The sequence below is a fragment of the Tyto alba genome, unplaced genomic scaffold (genome assembly GCF_018691265.1).
Source record: "Tyto alba isolate M040663 unplaced genomic scaffold, T.alba_DEE_v4.0 Super-Scaffold_6, whole genome shotgun sequence".
Taxonomy (NCBI): Eukaryota; Metazoa; Chordata; class Aves; order Strigiformes; family Tytonidae; genus Tyto; species Tyto alba.
In genome coordinates, this window is record NW_024881327.1 from 54,742,744 (window position 1) to 54,761,873 (window position 19,130).

Here is a 19,130-nt window from a genome sequence, read left to right on the forward strand (position 1 = left end):
TTAAGATATTCAGGGCAGATATCACCCATTTCATCTTCTGCCTGCCTAATAGGGTTCCCCTCCTCTTTAATCTGCCTCCACGGATGGGTATCGCGTGATGTTCGTTTGCTTTTTCCTTCGCCCTCCCCTCACTGCCTGCTCTTCTCCCGGAGCTCGGCTTCTGCGAAGGAGCAGAGAAAAGGGGGATACCCTCAAAATCCCGTTTTTCCCTCGGCTGAGGGCAGGTGCTGAGTGGGGTCCCACCACCCCGAGAGGCTCGCGAGCCCCGTGCTGGGGTGTGCGTGTGCGGGCAGGGAAGCTGGGGAAAGGAACAGTAGCTTTTTCTCTTCCCGGCGACGCCGACGTGGTGATCAGAGGAGCTGGCCAGAGTCCTAATGAAGATAAATGAATATCCCCTCTCCTCCGCTCCTCCGGCTTTTATTGATGGGCTGCGGGGTGAAAGGCGAGAGCCTGAATGTTCATTTAAGCAGACGTCACGAGTTTCTTTGGAGGGGAAGGTGTAAGAAAAACCGCCTTGTGCTTGAAAGTTACTCCAAGATGAGCACGCTCGGCTTTACAAGCCTTTCTCCATTCCTTCCCCATCCATCACTTCCCAGGACCCCTTTGTAAATGCAAATTGCACTTTGATAGAAATAATGCACTGAGCCTCTATTAGTGTCTGTGTAATGGAGAGGACTATTTTAATGCAATCATTCTTAAAAGAAGCTCCTCTGTGCCTTATTTTAGGCTGTGTATCAAAAACCAATCTGAAAACGCGCTCCTCCCTCCCCTGCCCTCCGCTCCCGCCCGTCTCTGGCCTTTGCAGGCGCTGGGATACTTTTGATTTGGGGATCCGTGGGGCAGTCTGGGGGTGTGAGCGTGTGAATGAGAGCTCAGGAGGACACCCCGTCCGATCTGGTCCCCGGGGCAAGGCTTGGTGTCCCGGGCTGGGACGGCGGGCTGGGGACGGCGGTGGGCCAACCTGCATCCTTCGGAGCTTGCCATCTGGGGAAGGTCCAGCTGTGATTTGAGGAGGATTTTAGTGCTGTTTCTTCTGCAGAGCAATCCCCCCACCCCGTCCGCCCCCCCCCGCCCCAGATCCCTCCCTGGTGTGTTTCTGCACTCAGCAAACTGATTTTCTCATGTCCCAGCCTGATCTCTCCCTCCCAGGGTGTGCAGCAGCAGCTCCAGCACTGAAATCACTTTAAGATGCTTTTTAAAAAAAAAAAAAAAAAAAAAAAAAAGAACATTTTAAGCCACTGAGATCCCCCTCCACACACACACTTTGGGAGGTCAGAAAGAAATCACTTTGAACTGTTTAAAAACAAATCTGAGGCATCATTCATCTTCATTAATGAGATATTTAACCAGTTTCTTTTAATAACTTTTTGATGCATATGCCAAATGAAAAGAACATATCTGGGGCTTATTTTCTGCTTAAAAGACCGTTATTTTGGTCTCATTTTCTGATTAAAAGACCATTGTGCTCCATGCCCCTTCCCACCTTAACCCCTAAATCCTGCTTTTTTCCCTGGTATTATCATCACACTCCCTCGGAGCAGCGCCGGCTCCTTCTCACACCCTCCACGTGCAGCACCGTGATTTGTGCCGGCGAGGGTCTGCCCACGGGTCAGGGAAAGGAGGTGATTTTACCATCTCTCCTGGGTCTTCTACAGCGCTGCCGTGCAGGATTTAATCTCCTGGCGAGGTTAATCCCGGCGGATCAGTCTGTCAGCCTCCTCCTACCCACTTGGGGATGAATTATGCTGGGTGCTGGAGTGGATTTTCTCCCATTACTGGAAATCAAAGCCATTTGGTAGCATAAATTTGAAGCCCCCATCCCAAAGGATAGCTCCCAAGGTGTGGTCCTCCAGCACCTTCCCAGCGGAGATGAAATATTTAGTGCCAGTCAGAAACATCAGAGCAAGCCGCAGAGCGGCTCTTCTGAACTCCGGGGTGGGGATGACCACTTTTTAGGGGTCCTCGACTCCCAACGAGAAAGATATAGGGAGAGAAAAGTCTTTTCATAAATCAGAGAAGCGGCGTGGAGAACAAAGGGAGGAAACATCGAAAGCGGAGGGGGTACTTTCCTGTTTCTCGAAGAGCAGAAGAAGAAGAGTGGGGAAGGCAGCGTCGTTAAAGTGAAATCCCGACTGGAATGACAAAAGGAAAAGAAATTAAAGCCAGATTTGTTCCCCTGGGCTGAAGGAAGGAGGATCCCTTTTGGTTTGTTCCTTTTTTCTTGTTTCCTTTAAAGACAGGAGATCAATTGCGGCGCTTAATGAGAACCGTCTAGGGCGAGAGGTAGACAATGCGAGACGGAGAAGGATGGCCCAGCGCCCTGGAGATTTTTACAGCAGTTTTGAGCATTGGGATCCAGCCCTGTAAGTCGCAGCCCGTCTCTGGGCCACGCCACTGTGCCATGGGAGCATCCCCCGGCCCGAGCAGCCAGCCCGGTCCCTCGCCCTGGGGGCACCACGGCGGCCGTGGGTCCGTCCTCCGGCGCACACCCACGTCGGCGAGCCGGAGGACGGAGACACGAGGCGCTGGTGGCACGTTGGGGGTTTTAGGGGGCTGCCGCCGTGGCGACAGGCACACGGTCCCCTCGGGCCGCCCCTCTGCCCGCCAGCCTTCATCAGGATCCTCCTCGTCAGGATCCTCCTCGTCAGGATCCTCATCAGGAGGCTGTGCCGAACTGGGCCCCAAGTGTAGGAGGTCTGGGGGCACTGGTTTCGTGTTGGAGATAACCTCGGGTGCAGAGTTTCTGCCAAGAGCTCGGGAGGGCTTGCTGGGATGCTACTGGGATGTGCCCTTGGAGGGAGAGGAGAGGTTCTTCTGGGGAAACCTCTCTGGGAGAGCGTCCCAGGGAGCATCTCGGCACTCCTGGAGACAGGGGATGCCCCCAGGAGCAAATAAACCTCCTCTTTGCTTGCTAAATTCATGCCCCATCTCTCCTCTGCTTAAATCCAATCACCCATTAGAAGGCAGGGAAGGATGCAGCGGCGGGGGAATCAATTCCCTGGATATTCCCTGCCTCACCCTGGGAACGGCCACCCCCTTCCCCGGCTCCTTGGGCAGCAGCGAGAGCTGGAAGCCCTTGGCCACATCCGTGCCTCTCCCGGCGGAGCAAAGCCTCCCAAATCGGTGCGGAGCCGCCTCTTCGGAGGCCTCAGCGCCCGGCCCTGGGGATGCATCCTCTTTCAAAGTGAATTATTTTCTCTGTCACTTGATAGGTCTCGAGCCCAGCACGATCCCTTGAGCTTCAACCGGAGAGAGGGACCTTTCACGGGGCAGGTAAGGGGGACGGGGCGGGGGGGACGGAGAGGAGGGGGAGCAGGTCTGCGGTAATAGCTCTGAACTTGGCTCGGCTCTGTTAATGAATGCAAATGAGCTTTTAGCTACTAGGTCACTCTGCGGTGTTTTGTGCAAAGGTTTTGTGCTTTTAACCGTAACTGTTCACGTGCCCGGCTTGAATGGCGAGGGGCACGGCGGAGGCTGAAAGGATGAGCAGGTACCTTCTCACACCAAAATGTTAACAACTTCCTCCCCACGCCGCTTGCCAGCTCCGGAGATTTGATACGGTTTCACCCAGGCCTCAAAAAACCCTTTGCAAAGGTTTGGGTTTGTTTTGTTTGTTTGTTTGTTTTTTGTTACCTTTTTTTTTTTTTTTTTTTTTTTTTTTTTTCCTGGGGCCTTGTCACCCTGGATATCCAAGGCGCATTTATGGATTTGCTCGCCGTCGTGCAAACGGGAGCAGAGGATGCAGAAAGGGGGCAACGTCGCCCAGTTATCCTGTACCAGTACCCCCCAAACCAGCCCAATGGGGCACCCCACAGAGCGCCTAGTTATTGCTGAAGCTACTAGTTTCTGTTCCCAGCGTAAATCCAGGCTTCATTACGCAGGAAGACGGGTTTTGACTTCTCAGAAAACCTAAACGTGGTTCGAACGGGATATGAATTTCTTTCCCTAATTTTTAACTGGGAGCATGAATTGATTTGGGGTTTAAGGCAGTTTGCCTTAAAAGAAAACTGAATTCTGCGAAGGGAATGGGAAAATGTCCTTGTGACTCAGTGTTGCCAAAGATGGGCTAGAGAAGCCATCAATGTGTGTTTCAGGAGACAGAGAAAACTCGGAGCCAACATCACCCCACCTCATCCACGAGTGAAATACCAATTTCTTCTGTGGGTTTCAGTGGGGCCGTTGTGTTTCCTTTGAATCACAACGTCACATAAGCAGCTTGCAAGATTTAGACCAGTTTGAAAGGGGATGAAGCATTTTTGCAAGAAAATGAGCCGTGTTGCTTTCAGCTTCGTTCCACGTGTCCTTGAGGGAAGTGGGAAAACTTCCCCAAACTTCCCCAGACTAGAAAGACTAGTTCTGAAAAATGCTGTTCTCTTCCTCTTCCCCAAAACTTTTCCTGTCTCACAAACCTCCCTCGCATTTTCTGGACGCAGAGAAGAAAGACGTCCCTTCTTGCTTTGCTTAAAAAAAAAAAAAAAAAAAAAATGGTAAATTGAAAATTGCTGAATTCTGATGGAGGAAAAAGAGCTGGTTTATGGCTTTTTTTTTTTTTTTCCTCTTTTTGAAAAAGATATCAACCAACCCTCGTGCCTAACTGGGACGCAGGCCTGGTGTTATCCGACTAGGACAACAGACACCCATCCCTCCCCTATCCTGCTTTTTGGTGCCACCTCTTGTCCCCAGGGCTGAGTGAGCTCCCAGCACCTTCCTTTGGCCCAGGGGCACCATCCTGCGCCCCTGCGCACCTGCTTTTTGAGCAGGTTGAACACCCAGGAGCCCTGAGTGGGGGTTTCCACCCTGGGGTCCCCCTCTGTGTCACCAGTGGGTGCCTCACCCCAAAACTCTGCAGCAAAGGGGCGGCCTCATCCCAGAGCATCTCCCTTCTGTTTAAGGTTTCTTGGGGCTGCAGGTGCGGCAGGCTGGGAGGGTGCAGGGTGAGCAGAGAGGGGGTCCCTCTCTAGTGTGGGTGCTGCTGGGTGCTCTGCAGTCTGGGTGCCTTAAATCCCGGGTGCCCCAACCGCTGGGCACACGCGCCCTGGGCGCCCCAGCTCTGGAGACGGCCGCCATCCTCGGCTCTTTGAGCCGAAAGAAAAGCAATTTGAAAAAGGAAGGGAGGGGGAAAGGGGGGGTTTCGGGGGGGTCCTTTAGGAAAGCATCTCCTCGGCGGGGAACCCCGCTCGGGGTCTCTGGAGGGCAGTGTGTCCCTGGCACAAGCCGAGCCCTTCGTCTCGGCGCTCGAAGGGACAATGAATCCCACGCTGAACTTCCTCTCGTTTGAGGCTTGATGTGTTTTTCATTTGGGTCTTGTTTTGTTTTCTTTCTTTTCTTTTTCTACCCCCTCTTCTTCCCTGTTTTTCCCAGCGGGATTTAATAAGCAGAGCAGGCAGGACTCGAGGGACGGGAGCTGGCAGTAGGACATCGCCCTGGGTAGCTTAACGTGCGCGTCGGCTCCAGCCCTTTGCTTGCCACCGATCTAAAATCACGAGCAAAAAGCCGACGGTCTCCACCGCTCTCTTTCTACGAACACTTTTAACTCTTTTTCAAAGGATTTTGGATGAGTTGGAGAGGGGGCAGGAGCAGGGAGGGGAAAGGGAGCCGGTGGGAATTTTTAGCGCGGAGAGAAGGGGGAAAGTCCAGGATAACGGTGTAAATCCCAGCCCCCCCCCCCCCATACACCCCCTTCACGTGCACCCGGCGCTTTCAGCGAGGAAAACCTGGTCTTAGAAAGAGGTTCCTGAGCAAACTTTGAGTTATTCCCACTCAGCGTGTCCTTGAAGTTGCCTCTTCAGCAGTGTTTTTTATTAAAAGGTCTGGGATATAAATAGTGTTTCAGCAGCATCTTCAAAATCCCATCTCTTGAACGTATACACACATATATATATATATATACACATGCACACATGTACCCCTTGGTCCCTCCCTCCCTCCCAGCCGGTCCCTGTCTCGGATTACCCTGGCATTTTCTTTTGAGATGAACGGAGAAACTTCAACGTAGTTTATTTTCCTTCCGAGCAGGGTAAGATGTTTCTCGTTATGCCTTTTTAATTTTCTAAAAGGCTGCATGGCATGTAGAATAATAGCGGCTGTATTCTTGCAATGATGCAAAAATCCTTCGCAGCCCACCCTTTCGAGTAATTATCTGCTGCTCGCCGAAGACCCAGGCAGGGGAAAAGCCAGATGGTTTTCAAAAAGGGCTGAGATTTGGGAGAATGGTTTTGCTGGTAGCAGAATGAAAAAGGAAGTTTGTTAGGAAAAAGAGAGTAAATACCAGCCAGAGCTGGCGGGCTGGGTTTTCAGCGAGGCATTTAAACCAGATTTTTTAGGGCAATGTTTTGCAGAGATACTTGAAAAGAAGATAAAATAGGAGATGATCTAGAAAGCAAGAAAGAAAATTAAAAAAAAAGGAGGAGACTTGGGAAAATACTCTCTTCTTCTGATAAAAGATTTAAAACCAGGAGAGATTAAAGAAAGACTGGGTACCTGAGATTATTCACAATATACAGAAAATATTGCCAGTTTGCAGGGAAAGGCAGTGGCATCCCTGCTTCTTTGACCCAGCCAGGAGCTTAAATCTTCCTATTTTCAGAAGCGGGACCAGAGAAAACGTGCAAAATGTCCCTAATTGAGCATTTTAAAAAAAAAAAATAAAATAAAAAAATGAAGCAACAGAAGCTCAAAACTTGCTGCGTGCAAGCCCCGCCGATGCCCACGGGGATGCCTGCCCAGAATTCGGGATGCACCCAAGGGGCATCGAAGCGTTTGCCCACCGGCTTATTGCCCCGGCACTGGGGTTGGAAGAGGGGATGGAGGGACGGGGTGGCTGGAGGGGAGGGAGAAAGGGGCTGAGAGCGACGGCGAGATGCTGTTGCAATGCGGGGTGGCACCTGGGGGGGGGGGGGGGGGGGAAGAAAATTGAGAGTGGATGGGAATAAATCTACGGGTGGGAGGGATAACCCCGAGGGGCTGCGCGGGTGTCCCCGGAGCATCTTCCCGAGGGACCGTGCAGAGCTCAGCCCCGAGGGCAGGTTACGAGCGGACCCGGACACCCCGCTTCTCGCTTTATAAGGGGTAAAAAACTGAGTCGAGGGATTTTATTTTGGTTTTATTTGTGTATCTCTCTGTAGCCACCCTCTGTAATAACGCCTGGAGTGGGACCAAGCCACGTTCCTTTTCCTTGGGAGAAGGCATATGCACAAAAAGGGGAATATCAAAATGATCTCGTTTCTGTCTCTCTCTGGTCTCATATTGAACAAAGGACAGATGGGAACAAGAAAGGAAGAAAAAAATATCACCTGTTCCCATCCAGTCTTAGAGAGATCGCAGTCATTATCTCGGCAGCTTCACATTTCTAAAGGGGCTTCATTTTTCTTTTAAACACTGGCATCCTGTTAAAAAAACGGGAGGAGAAATCCCCCATTTAGGTCCCCCCCAAACCGAACGGCTTTTCCTTGCTTTTCCCTGCCCTCCCCACAGCCCCAACTTTAACACCTGGGAAAAGAAAGTCGAAAGGAAATCCAACCAAAACAAAAATAAAGGCCCCCAACCCTGGCTTTTCTCGATGGCGTTTCTCCATCTGACAAAAGCCTTTGGTTTTCTGTCATTCTTTTCATTTCCTTGATGGCTCCCCAATTGTCAAGCCTTCAAGAAAATGCACTTTAGCTCTTTGTCCCCAAATGTAATTTGATAAACTCTTTGCAGAAACATTCTGGTTTCAGAGGCTTTTCAAAAAAAAAAAAAAAAAAAAAGGGGAAAAAAAAAAAAGAAGGAAAAAAAGAAGGAAAAAAAAAGAAGAAAAAAATGAAGGGGAAAAAAAGAAGAAAAAAAAGGGAAAAAAAAAAAAAGAAAAAAATGAAGGGGAAAAAAAAGAAGGAAAAAAGGAAAAAGGAAACCAAAAATACTCAAAAAACAAACCACCCCACGAGCTGCTCCTGCAAAGGGTGCGAGTGGGGAGTCGGGGAGACAATATTCGAGAGCCTCTCTGAGCATTTTAAATAAAAATAAGGTTTTTTTGCAGCGGGGTGATGGAGGAGAGGAGGACGCGGGCCGGAGGGGGCCTGGCTGGCGATGCGGGCGGGCGGCAGCCCGGGGCTGGGGGGGCGCGGAGGAAGCTTTACATTGTCATCGTCCCTAAATGCTTATGAATACTCATTTTCAAGCAGCACCCTGTGGGCGGGGACCACCCCAGCTTTCACGCTATAAAATGCTCCGGGTTTCCCCGGCGTGGGGAGCGATCCGCGGGACCCACGGCTTCGGGGTGGCTGAAGCCAACTTGGACTTCAAGGTTGGGTAAGTGGCGAGAATAATACGGATTTGATTCTTATTTTTTATCCCTGGTGGGAGCTGGTGGCTGAGAGGGGTTTCCAGCGCCGGGGAGCTGCACCCAATCACTCACAAAATATCTGTTCCCCATCCTTCGCTCCCCTCGGTTTTTATTGAACCGCTTCTGCCCAAGGGGTTTGTTGTTGTTTTCTTTCATCTGAGGGGTGAAAAAACCAGCGATGACAACTTCAAAATTTCATTGCGGGGCTTTAAAGGCGCCTGGTGGAAAAAAAAAAAAAAAAAAAAAAAAAAAAAAAAGAGCAAGCAAAGCAAAACAAAGCCCTAAACCAGAACTGGGGGCCTATTCCCAAGTGGGGGAAGTGGTGTAACTCCGCTCCAAGCAGGGCACGCTGGCTGCTGGGCACCGGCTGCCGGGACCCCCCCGGGACTGCGGCACGCTTTGGGGGCGAAAAATAGCAAAACCGATCAAGAAGCAACAATTAAATCGGAGATTTGGGTGCAAAAAATCAAACGGGGGATGTGGTTGCAAAAAACTACATTGCAAATCTGGTTGCCAATTTGGTTGCAAAATTGAATTATCAGATTTGGTTGTTTTTTTCTTTTTTTTCTTTTTTTTTTTTTTTTTTTTCCCATTAATAGCCTGGCAGGGACAGTGGTTAAATTACAAAGGAGCTGGAGCTGGGATATCTCTGAAATGTAAAGCTGCCATACGTTCTGGCTGTCCTGCAGTGCCCCGGGGAGCGGCACAGCGGCCGTACAGGTGGCTGAGCGGTTAGAAAGGACGTTGCGGTCCGTCACAGAAAAGCCATCAAATCAGCTATAAAAATGTTGTCAGAGGCGAGAACATTCATGCCCACTAGAAATAAAACACACAGTCAGACCAAAAGAAAATTAGCAACATTCGTAGCAGACCGTTAGCAGGGAGTCCCGGCTCAAAAATTAAAGTTATTTGGATGAATTTGATTTTTTTAAGTTGAATAGAAATAGCGTTGCACGCTACACGTGGTGTGGGAGCAGTGTGATAAAACCAGTCTTTGAAGGGGCTGTGAAAATTGAAAAGTGCACTTGTGCCTTTCCAGTTCCTCCCAATTCCCCTTTTGGTGGGTTTTGCCTGCGCTGGCCGTGAAACGGACAGGAAAAAATCAGTGCATTAAAAAAAAAAAAAAAAAAAAGGATGGGAGACAAGCAAGTGTTCAACGACGAGAAAAAGAAAAGGCGATTTCAGAAGCGACTGCTCCCTTTGGAAAAAAAAATAATTAAAAAATAAAAATATTACCTAGGCAGGCTCCAGGAATATTTCAGGGCATCCGCTCCGTCTGTGTGGCCGAGAGGGATGCAGCTCGCTCTGCCGGGGCCGGCAGCGGCCGTGAAAAAGGGGAAAGAAAAATGCACGGGGGGGGGTTGTGTGTGCAGGGAGCAAATCAAGCACCTCTTTCTACCCTCCTGGAAAGAGCCAGGGATGACCCGGGAAAGCAGAACAACCCCGCACTCACTAATGATGAGGATTCGCCAAGCAAGGCAGCGCTGCGTTTAACCGACGGGACTCTCTGCTGCTCTCTCCAGCCGGAATTTAACAGCGCTGGAGTTTTTTTAGGAGCTTCAGGGAGAGCGTCGCCCGCTCTAGGGAAGCCAAAACCCATTAAATTTAGAAAAGAGAGAAATTCGGGGCACAGAGCAGCATCAGTCTGCGGGAGAGCCCGGAGGGCTTTTCCTGGGGCAGGTTGTTCCCTCCTCGCACTGAATTTTTCTGTTTTTTCCTGGCCTGGGAAGAAACGGGAATGATCCTCTTTCTGTTGCAGAATTGGCCTCCGGGGTCTGGCCTCAGGGGGAAAGCGGGATTGAGCCCCAGGAGGCGGGAACCCCAACCCCACGGCTGCTTTTTTTGGGCTCAGCCGCGTCCCGGGGCGACGATTTCCTCGGGGTCACCCACTCCTGTCGGGCGCAGCACCCACCACCGAAACGCTCCCCGGGGCCGGTGTGACCAAAGCCGTCGCCGGCCGGTGCCGTCAGCCCTCTCCTCCTCCTGAATTACTGCTCCCCCCCCCCCCCCCCCGTTGACCTCCTCCACCACCCAGTTGGAATTTCACGGGCTTTCGGCTTTATTTGCGGATGATGATAAAATTATCCAGATTAGGGTAAAAGTTGGGGCAAAGCCAGGAGTGTCCAGGCAGGGCCGTGGCTGCACCCCACTGACCCGGTTTCAGCTCTGCCGCTGACCTTGGAAAAGCCATTTTTTTTTCCTCTGGAATCTCATGGGTTTATCTCCAGAGGGCAGAATTCTGCACAAAAAGAAACCCCTAAAAAACCCAAATCTTTTTTAGGCTTTTCACCCTTATCCTTGAATTTCCCCCCCCCCCCCCCCCCAGCGGGGAAAAGAAATAGATTCTTGTGAAAATACGCACCAGTGACTTATTTCTGTCCCTCTCCCAGCCCCTCAAAGGGGCATTTTCACAGATTTCTAAAGCAGCAGGAGACATTTCGGGACACGAGCTCTGTTCACACGCACCGGGGCTTTGTTGGGGGGGGGGGGGGGGGGGGGGGGGGAGGCGAGAGCATCTCAGGGATGGTTTTTCCCTTGGGAAAGGGAGGAGGAAAGCAAAGCAGACGAGGCCTCCCTCTTTGCTGGGCACATCTCTTGCTTGGCCCCGTGGTTTGGGGGTTCCTGGGGGGATTTTCCGTGGCGGGGGCTGCCGTCAGGGGCCGAAGCGAAGCTGCTGGCGCTGGATGAGTTTCTCTCAAATGTCTTTTTGGGGTTCTGAGCCCCTCAGCCCAGCATCGTGCTGGCTGCCACCGCCCCAAGATGTGCGTGGGGTCCCCTTCCACACTGATCTGGGGAGGGGGGCGAGGGGGGGAGCTGAGCTTCCCCCCATTTTCCTTGCTCGGCGGGGGGGTTCAGCTCGGCTGGTGGGGTCCAGGCTCTGGTGGGGGGGGGTGGTGTCTCCTAGGGTGGGCAGGGAACAGTGGGGAGCGTGGCAGGAGAAATTTGAGGAAGGTGTTTTGGGAAGGTGTTTGTTTGGGAAAGCGTTTTGGGAAGGTGTTTTGGGGGGGGGGGGGGTTAGGGAAGGTATTTTGGGGAAACGCTTCGGGGCGGCGTGAGGTGCTCCGGGATGGTGCTTCTGGGAGCCTGAGGAAGGGTTCCAGGAAGATGCTTTGGGAAGGTGTTTTAGGAAAGCGCTGGGGGAAGATGCTTTGGGGGGGGGGGGGGCACTTTGGGAAAATCCTTCGGGAAGGTGCTTCAGGGAGATGCCGCGGGAGGGTGTTTTGGGAAGATGCTTCTGGAAAACGCTTCGGGACGGTGTTTTAGGAAAGTGCTGGGGGAAGATGCTTTGGGGAGGTGATTTTTTTAGGGAGGTGATTTGGGAAGATGCTTTGGGGAGGGGGGCGGGGGGTGTGGTATTTTGGGGAGGTGATTTGGGGAGCCGCCTCGGGCCGAGCCAGCGGGGTACCCTGCAGGGAGGAGGGGGGCTGCGGCGTTGCGCGGCGCGGAGAGGCGCGGAGAGGCGCGGAGCGGTGCGGGCACCTGCGCTCCGGCGCTTGCAGTGCCGCCGGCAGCCACCGGGTGGGGCGACAGGGCAAAGAGTGAGCGCGGCGGCGGGGGGGGGGGGGGGCCGCTCCGCACCGGGGAGGGGGGGCCTGCAATTCGGGGGGGGGGGGGGGGGGGGCTGCAATGGGAGGGGGGGCTGCAATGGGAGAGGGGAGCTCCTGCACCGGGGGGGGGCTGTAATGAGGGGGGGTCCTGCAACGGGGAAGGGGGGGGGGGGGCCTGTAATGGGGGGGCTGCAATGCGGGGGGGGGGGAGCTGCTGCACCGGGAGGGTGGGGCTGCAATGGGGGGGAGTCCTGCACCGGGAAAGCGAGGGGGACTGCAATGGAAGGGGGAGCCCCTGCACCCCGGGGGGCGGGGGGGGCTGCAATGAGAGGGGGACTGCAATGGGGGGTGCCTGAAACGGGGAAAGATTGGGGGGGGGGGGGGTGGGCTGCGATGGGGGGAGTGTCCTGCAATTGAGCGGGGGGAGCTCATGCAGCGGGAGGGGGGTCCTGCACCGGGGGGGGAGGTTCTGCAATTGGGGGGGGGATCCCTGCAGCGGGGTGCACGGGGTGGGGGGGGTGTTGTATGGGGGGGGGGGGGAGGTATCTCCCTCCATCGGGATGCACCGCTGGGGTGGTGACGGTGGAAATTCCCATCGTTGGGATACATGGGGATGCTGCGGGGGGGGGGGGGTGGGGGGGGTGGGGTGTCTTTGCACTGGGATACACGGGGAGAGGCGGTCAGCAAGGAGGGGGGGGACCGGGGGGGGTTCTGGGGTACCCAAGGATACCAGGGGGGAGGCGGGGGGTCGCTTCGCCCACCCGAGGGATTTCCCGGGGGGGGGGGATCCCCGCACCCCGCGTCCATCCCCGCAGCGGGACACGCAGGAAAGGGGCTCCAGGTCCAGCTCCCCCCCCCCCCGGGGTCACCCCAAAGGAAGGGGGACACACACACACGACACCCCTCAACTCCTCAGGAGCCGCAGCGGGGGGGGGGGGGAGACTTAGTTCCACCGGGCACCAGACTCAAACCAGCTGGGGAGACTGGGGTGGGGGGGTGGGTAGGAGGGGGGGGCTAGCGAAGGAGAAGGGGGGGGGAACTCAATGAACTTTTGTTTTTCCTGTAATCTGAAGCAAATGCTTTGCAAAAGTGCCTGTAACCAGGCAGTCCGGATACCTGCCTTTGCCTCCATCGCTGCTGGGGCTGAGGGGGGGGGGGATTGAACGGGGTGGTGGGGGGGTCGTGTTGCAGCCTCCTGTGCAAGGCAGTGTCTGGGTTGGCAACACCCCTCGGGTAAAGTGGGGGGTCTCCCAGCGCTGAGCTCCCCTGTCTTGGAAAGCACTGGGGGTGTATGTGTGGGGGGGGTGTCAGGAAAATCACAGCCCTGCCTCCCCCCCCGCCAAAAAAAAAAAAAAAAAAAAAAGGGGGTGTGTGGAATATAGCAAACCCCCCCAAAAAAATATTGTGGGGGCAGAGAGTAAATCATTGCAAGGGGCAAATCACTGGGAGCAAATAATTAATTGGGAAATTAATTGGAGGGGGGGAGGAATCATTGCAAAGGGCCAAATTATTGCAGGGGTAAATCCTTGGGGGGGTAAGTCACTGAAGGGGCAAATCAGTGAGGGTAGCAAGGAGCTGCGAGCTGGGAAATGCCGGGGGGGGGGAGGTCAGAATCTATGGGGAGGGTAAATTATTGCAAGGAGTAAATAATGAGAGAGGGTCAGATCAATGGGTGGGGGGTGGAAATTATTGGGGAAGAGGTGAATAATTGCCTGGGACAAATTAGTGTTGGGGGGTAAATCACTGAAAAAGGAAAATCATCGGGGTATAAATCTGGTGTGTGGGGGGAATCACTGGGGGAAATTCTGGTGGGAAATAAATTCTTGCAAGGGGGAATCATTAAGGGTTAAGTATTGGGGGGGGGGCTTATTGTATAGGGGAAATTATTTGGGGGGGTAGATCTTGGGAGAGGGAATCGTTGTAAAGGAGGAAGCCATTTGGGGTTAAATATTCGGGGGGTTATTGTAAAGGGGACTCACTAAGGGTTAAATATAGTGTGGGGGTCATCGCAAGGGGGGATCATTAAGGGTTAAATATTGGGGGGACGGTCGGAAGGGGGAAATTAATAAGGATTAAATATTGGGGGGATCGTTGTGAGGGAGGATCATGAAGGATTAAGTATTGGGGGGCCATCGCAAAGGGGGCTCATTAAGGATGAAATGTTGGGGGGGTCGTTGCAGGGGGGAAATCATTGAGGGTTGAGTATTGGGGGGATCACTGCAAGGGGGAGACATTGGGGGGGATCACTGCAAGGAGGGCATCATTAAGGGTTAAATATGGGGGGGTGCTCGTCGTAAGTTGGGGATCGTTAAGTATTTGGGGAGGGAATCATTGGGGGGAGCATTGCGAGGGGGAGTCATCGGGGGGGTGGGGGGATCATTGGAAGGAGGGGATCATTAAGGGTTAAATATGGGGGGGGGATCGTCGTAAGGGGGGGAATCATTAAAGATTAAGTATTTGGGGGGGGATCGTTGCGGGGGGGGGGAATCATTGGGGGGAGCATTGCGAGGGGGAGTCATTGGGGGGGGTGAGGGGAAAATGATGGGGGGGATCATTGGAAGGAAGGGGATCATTAAGGGTTAAATATGGGGGGGGGCTCGTCGTAGGGGGGGATCATTGAGGGTGAAGTGTTGGGGGAGCATTGCGAGGGGGAGTCGTAGGGGGGGGGGTGTGCGGGGAAAATTATGGGGGGGGGGATCGTTAAGGGTTAAATGGTTAAATATTGAAGGGGGGGGGCAAGTCATCCGGCGACGGGGGTGGGGGGGGGGGGGAAGCTGAGCCGAGCTTCTCTCTCCGCAGGCCGAAGGTACGGACGGCGGCGGGGAAGGAGGAAGAGGAGGAGGAGAAAGGAGGAGGAGAAGGAGGAGGAGGAGGAGGAGGAGGAGGAGGAGGAGGAGGATGAGGAGCGCGGCGTGACCGGGCGGCGGGCGGCCGGCCAGGGCTCGCACGCTCCAGCGCCGCGGCCGCCCGGCTCGGCCCGGCCCCCCCGGAGCCTCTGAAGTGGGGGGGGGGGGGGGGGGGTTGGAAAAGGGGGGGGTGGGGGGTGCGGGGGGGGGCAGCCGTGCTGGCGGCCAGCCCAGCCCCGGCTTCCCCGCCTCTATATAAACACACATTGACTTTCTTTTTTTCCTCAACATTGAGAGGGGCTATACCCAGCAGCCCTGCCTCCCTCCACAGAAGTCTGGGGAAAAGTCTGGGGCTAACAAATAACCGGCATATAGAGAGATATATATTTATAGAGAGATATTTATATATATATAGACAGAGATATAAACCGATCCGTCTCGCTCCGTGTGTATAGATACATATATATAGCTATTTAATTCTTCCATCTCTCCAGGTCGTGGCTGAATTATTTTATGATTTTTTAATATTTTTTTTTTTTAAATCTCGCTCTTTTTTTTTTTTTTTCCTTTTTTTTTCCCCCCCTCCCCCCCCCCCCTCCCCCCCCTTCTGGTGTGTGTGGCTTTGCCTTGAAAGCGAGGGAGAGCCAGAGCATCTGCATTTGGACTTTTTGGGGTCTTTTTTTTTTTTTTTTTTTTTTTCACTCCGGGGCTTTTCTTGTTTAATTTTTTTTTTCCCCTTTGCGTTTTTGGCTACTCAGTTACCCCCCCACCCCTTTCTTTTGGGGGGGGTCTCTTATTTTTCTTTTTTTTATTTTTTTTTTCCCTCGCTTTTTGTTCTGTGTGGGTTGTATTTTTTTTTTTTTTTTTTTCGCCTGTGTCACTCTGTCAAGTTTATTCCAACCAAGAACAAAGTTTTCAGAAAGGGACAGAGGAGAAACTGCTTTTTGCCCCTTTTTTTTTTAATTATTATTATTACTCTTTTGCTCCCCCCCCCCGCCCCCCCCCTCCTTTTTCCCCGCTGTTTTTCTAACCTGCGAGAGGGGGGCGAGCCCGGTCCCCCCCGCCCAAGGACCCCCCAGGCAGCCTTTAGCGTGCGCTCCGCACTCGCCCTCTTTTCGTGCGTGTGTGTGGGTGCGAGTGCGGTGCCTGTCAAGGGGCTGTTTCTCTCCCCACCCTCCTCCTCCTCCTTCTTCCAAATATGCTTTTTGCAAGTTTTGATCTCGTCTCGGCACTGGCTACCCTCGCCGCGTGCTTGGTGTCACTGACTTTGCTGCTGGCCGTGTCCCAACAGCTGTGGCAGCTCCGCTGGGCTGCCACCCGCGACAAAACCTGCAAGCTACCAATCCCCAAAGGCTCTATGGGATTCCCTTTAATCGGAGAAACCTTCCACTGGCTCCTGCAGGTAAGGAGGATTCCCTTCCCTTCTCTTCCCTCCCTGGAAGGTGGGCTGGGACCGGCTTTTTTTTTTTTTTTTTGTAAGGCTTTTTTTTTCCCCCGTCTTTTTTTTTTTTTTTTTTTTTAAAAAAAAAACCTTCTTTTTCTCCTTTTTTTTTTCTTTTTTTCTCCTTTTTTTTTCCTTTTTAAATCCTTTTCCTTCTTTCTTTCCTTCTTTCTCTCTTTCTTTTTTTTCCCCTTCTCTCTCCCCTTCTTTTTCCCTTCTTTCTCCCCTTCTTTTTCCCCCTTTTTCTCTCCTTCTTTTTCCCCTTCTTTCTCTCCTTTTTTTCCCTTCTTTCTCTCCTTCTTTTCTCCTTTCTTTTTTTCCATTTTTTCTCCTTCTTCTTTTTTTCCCCTTCTACTTCTTTTTTTCTCTCTTATTCTCCTTCATCTTCCCCATCTTCTCCTCCTTCTTTTTTTTTTTTTCTTTTCCTTTCGATTGCATCATGCGGCTTCCCGACGAGCCGGGGAGGTACCTGGGGCTGGGGGTTGCCGGTGGCTGGGGAAAGCCCGGAGCGGGGCGGGGTGGGGGGGGGGACGGACACACACACGCTCGCCCCGAAGTAGCCACCACGCTACGGGCTTCCCCTGGCGGGGGCAGCTGGGGGCCGGAGCAGCCGCGGGGGGGGTGGTGCTGGGGGGGTTCGAGGGTCTCTAAAATATTTTCTTCCCCCTCCCCCAGCCTAAATCCTCTTTTTTTTTTTTTTTTTAAAAAAAAAAAAAAAAAGCCGGGGGTGGGATGTTAGCCCCGGGGCGAGCGTGGATGTCGCCGCGCACGGTGCCGGGGCTCCCCCCGGGTCGTGTCCCCCAACATGAGCCCGGGGGGGGGGGGGGGGGGAGTGTCCCCTCGTCCCCGGGGCTGCTCCCGTCGGGGTTTGCAACCGGGCTTGGGGGAAGCCCGCGGAGGTAATCGGTAGATTAACCCGGGATTAACCTTACTAAATGCTGAACAGCGGCGGGCGGAGCGGGATCCCCTCGGACCGCGGTGCGAGAGGGGGACTGCCAAAAAAAGAAAGAGGGGGGGTGAAAAAAAAAATATAAGAAAAAAAGAAAGAGGCTAGAGGCGGCTGAGGGGTGCCCCGCTCCGGGGGGGGGGGGGGGTGAAGGGGGACTGCGGGCAGGGCTGGGGGCACCCCGGGGGCTCGCAGCATCGCAGGAGGGAACCCCCGAGGCAAATTAGCCTGAGGGTTTCCCACCTCCTCCTCCGAGGGCAAAATAATAAAAATAATAATAATAAGCAAAGGGGAGCCTGGCGAGGATGCTCCCGCCAGCGAAGGTCACGTTTCATTGACGGGACCGCCGGGGGGGGGGGGGGGGGGGAGTGTGTGTGGGGGGGACACACACGGCTGAGCCCGCCGCAGCGCAGGGCGACCCCGTCCCGGCTGTGAGTGCTGCGGTATCCCCCGGGGTGTCCATCCGTCTGTCCGGCCGTGTGTCCGTGTCGTGTCCCGTCCCCCGAGTGTCGTCGTCCCGTGTCCCCCCCCCCCCCCCCGCCCCGGCACCGGGGAAGCCCCAACGTGGGAGCCCGGAGCGGCGGCTCCGCTCTCCGGCCGGTCCCTTCCCCGCCAGCGGCGCCGAAGGGGTTAACCGCACGCTCTCAATAGGGCTTTATTTTTTAAAGAAATTTATCAGATTTTTACAGGGGGACCAGAAAAGGGTTCTCGCTTTTCCACAGGCTCCGTCCAAACAGAGTCCAGGGCTAAAAATACAAAATTTTGTATAAATTGGACTCCATTCGAAACTTCTCCCACATAAAGGTCCTCTTTGTGCTGCCCTGGAAATGGTGTACAAATAACTCTTTATTAATGCCACAAAAAGGACTTTAATTATATTTACGCAGATCAAGAAACAGGGTCACCTGAACATCTGACATTCACAACCGCGCTTTTGTTTCAAAATAAACACACGCACTCGCGACCCAGCGCCGGGGCGCGGAGCTGCAGCGATTCTCCCCACGCGGGATGGTTTGGTTTTGTTTTGGTTTGGTTTGGTTTTTTTTTTTTTGGGACACACACACAGACACCCCGCGGTTCCATCCGTCTCTTCATTGAGAAAAGCCCCCGGAGCATGTGGGAAAGTTATTAAAAGCGCTCAAATCTGGAGATTTACTTAAGCAAATCGCAGCCTTTCGAGTAAACTCAGCCTGAGCGCGGAAAAAAAAAAAAAAAAAAAAAAAGATTAAAAAAAAAAAAAAGTTAAAAAGTGCCAGGGGAGGTAAAGGTAGAAATAAAAAGGAAGAGGAGGAGGAGGAGGAGGAGGAAGGGGGGGTGGCGGACACCGGCTCCCCCGGAGCGGCAGGCGGAGCGGGAAGCGCCGGGCGCCCCGTTGGTGGGAGCCGGGTTGTTCGCGGGTGGGATGCCGGGGCTACCCCACTTTCCTCCCATTTCCACCCCCCCCACCGCCCCAAGCCGGGTTGCCCCCAGGACACACCCGCCTCCCCCCACCCCCACCCCCCCCCCAAGCTGCTCCCCGCTGCGCCGTGGGGTTTCTCCACGCGTGGCTGCGGCCGTGCGGTAACACATCCCCCCTTCCCCGTGTTATTCCACCCCCCCCCCCCCCCCCCCCAACTCCACGCAGGGTTCTTGCTTCCAGTCTTCCCGGCGGGAGAAATACGGGAACGTTTTCAAGACGCACTTGCTGGGGCGGCCGCTCGTGCGCGTGACGGGGGCGGAAAACGTGCGGAAAATCTTGATGGGGGAACATCACCTGGTGAGCACCGAGTGGCCGCGCAGCACCCGCATGCTGCTGGGGCCCAACACCGTGGCCAACTCCATCGGCGACATCCACCGCCACAAGAGGAAGGTGAGGGGCTCCCACGCGTGACGGGGGGGGTGGGATGTGGGGGAGGGCGTGGGTGCGCGCGGGGGCGGGGGAACCCCTTCTTCTCGCCCTCTCTCCTCTTCTTCCCCCCCCCCCTCCTTCCCTCCCCTTCTTTCTTCTCCTCCTCCCGTGCGTGGGAGGTCCCGCGTGGACGCCCCCCCC

At 54.1% G+C, this 19,130-nt stretch overlaps 1 protein-coding gene across 4 annotated transcripts in view; it reads left to right on the forward strand.

Moving 5' to 3' along the window:
• Positions 1–1,197: 1,197 nt before the first annotated feature.
• LOC104358757 (cytochrome P450 26B1) overlaps positions 1,198–19,130 on the forward strand; it is a 35,364-nt gene continuing 17,431 nt past the window's right edge. Inside the window, exons 1-6 of one of the 4 annotated variants that reach the window (XM_042808300.1) lie at positions 1,198–2,363; positions 3,213–3,273; positions 8,160–8,286; positions 14,668–14,674; positions 16,006–16,116; positions 18,726–18,950. In XM_042808300.1, the coding sequence (XP_042664234.1) occupies positions 8,201–8,286; positions 14,668–14,674; positions 16,006–16,116; positions 18,726–18,950 (429 nt within the window). In that variant the 5' untranslated portion in view covers positions 1,198–2,363; positions 3,213–3,273; positions 8,160–8,200. Of the gene's footprint in view, positions 2,364–3,212; positions 3,274–7,861; positions 8,287–14,667; positions 14,675–15,289; positions 16,117–18,725; positions 18,951–19,130 lie in introns of those variants that run through there. The other 3 variants (XM_042808298.1, XM_042808301.1, XM_042808299.1) reach the window with 3 other exon arrangements.